The 2,144-nt window shown below is 43.4% G+C and overlaps 1 protein-coding gene across 1 annotated transcript in view; it reads right to left on the bottom strand.

Moving 5' to 3' along the window:
* Positions 1-368: 368 nt before the first annotated feature.
* Positions 369-2,144, bottom strand: part of TREM1 (triggering receptor expressed on myeloid cells 1) — an 8,652-nt gene continuing 6,876 nt past the window's right edge. Inside the window, exon 4 of the mRNA XM_006926570.3 lies at positions 369-733. Within this exon, the coding sequence (XP_006926632.1) occupies positions 628-733 (106 nt within the window). The 3' untranslated portion in view covers positions 369-627. The remainder of the gene's footprint in view (positions 734-2,144) is intronic.

Genomic DNA, 2,144 nt, shown 5'->3' with positions numbered 1-2,144 from the left:
AGTATGTCCCCAGGAGGCAGCATTCTGATTAACTTGATTTCTCTTTCCCAAATATGGAATTCTCATTGTGGCATCGGGTCTTCTTCTCATTTTATAGTTTTCAACACCCTTTACTGGGAGTGTTGGAAAGGGTGACAGATGAAGGGAGATGAAGAGTCTGATTCTAGAGAAAGGAAATTCCCAGTGGTGGGAGAGCAGAATTTTTCTGTAGTGGAGCTTTGTACAGGTCAGGCCAAAATACTATGGTCCAGGGCAGGGACCAAGACAGATTTTGTAGCTGTGCCCTCTATACCTCATGACCCCCTCAAGACAGTGACAGTGAAAAGCATTAGACTATGTCTTTATTTAATGCAAACCCTGAACCACTGATGGAATGGAGGCTCAGGGTATGTTAGGGGCTGTATCTTCTATTCTGATGGAATAAAGCACACACCCAAGTTTATTAGTGAAACGAGGGGAGTTAGCAGGGCCAAGAAGGTAGGACCCTGAGCCTTATAAATAACCTGTGTTACAAATTCAACTCAGTCATCGTCTCACTCCTTTCCTTCCCCTTCACAGTCTTCTTCTGTCTCAACTGCCAGATAGGCATGCATGAAGGTCACAGATCATTCTTGTGGGTTCATGGACCTAGGGTCCAAATGACCTCTGAGTGACAACCAACAGGATGGTGAAGACCAGGCTCTTACTCAGGATTCCACACACCACGAAAACAACAATGCTGATCAGAGAGATCCTGGGGGAGAGAGAAGACTTAATGTTGCTGCTGGCAATGACACTCCTTCATACTTGATCTTCACTCTCTATAAGTCCTTCACACCCTTTACTTTATCTACATAGGTCCTTCTAGAACCTTCTCCATACTGACTGTCTCTATACATTTAGTTCGCCCCGTTTCCTGTATTTAATCAAGAACATAAGGTCCAGAAGTGGCAGCAGGGGGATTAAGCTCCTCTTCCTCCACTGTGATGAGTGGAGAGAGGGGGTCCCAAAGCCAGTAAATTCTCTGTTCTCAGCATCATGACCTACTTCCTGGGAGAGGCACCTTATCTCTTTGGCCTCAGTTTCCTCATCTATCAACTGAAAAAAAAAATCTAATCTTTGTCAAAATCCCATCATAAATTTGTATAGATTTCAGCAAAAATGACTCTAAATGTCCTGGATAGACATCGGTAGAAAGCATAAGAAAGGGATAGAATGAGTGAGGACTCTTGGCCTGTCCAGACTCAGTAGATATGAAAATAGATTATAGAACAACTAATCGGCATGATATGACACAGGAACAAAAAGGGAAATAGGGAGCAGTGAAACAGATTGAAGTTCAGAGACAGATCTAATGTTATATAAGAATTTAATATCTAAGGAAATCAATCAGCAGCCCAGGATGTCAGCAAGGATTTTTAGTTAATAGTCTTGCGGTACAATATAAAGAAAAATTCCTCTTTTCTACAATTTATATTGTATAGCATAATATCTCCCCTCCCAAGGATGGATTAAAGATTTAAATTAAAAATTTTAAATAAAAGAAAAGTCACCAGGAAATAAAATCAAGCACAAGTAAGAAATAAAGCAAAGTAGTAATTTTTAAATTAATACAGTTGCCTACACAAAACTTAAAACTGAATGTACAAGTTAGCAAAGAAACAAATGACATAATGGCAATAAAAGTCAGGAAATGGCCCTTTTGCACTGAAATCTACCCCCAGCCTACGAAACCATCCTTTATCACTGGGAACTGGATGTCAAAGGGTGCTTGGTCAAGTTCAATCGCTGGTGGCACTGGCAAGGGAGTGGGGCAGGGTGGCCAGCCAGTGTCTCTCTGGCCCTCTAGGGTTTGAGCCCTGCTACGCGAAGGTCGCAGCCCTGGGCTCAACTAAGTCCCCCTCCTCCCATTCTCTCCTGCCAGTGTCCTGTCGTATCCCTTTGACATTGTCCTCTAACATTTCATGCACGGGGCTCTTGGGTGCATCCACTCCAGGGGCCAGCATGCAACCCTTCTGGAGAACGCATGAAGGCTGCCAGAACCCTGCAGTGCCTGAGAACTCATGTGCCCCTGGGCCACCCTTACCAAGGACTGGAAATGTGGTATATAAATACTCCAGCTTCCAGTTCCTGATAGAGACAACTCTGGGTATAATCCATGGATC

Source organism: Pteropus alecto, unplaced genomic scaffold (assembly GCF_000325575.1).
Source record: "Pteropus alecto unplaced genomic scaffold, ASM32557v1 scaffold7, whole genome shotgun sequence".
Lineage (NCBI taxonomy): Eukaryota > Metazoa > Chordata > Mammalia > Chiroptera > Pteropodidae > Pteropus > Pteropus alecto.
This window is presented reverse-complemented; position numbering and strand designations above follow the sequence as displayed.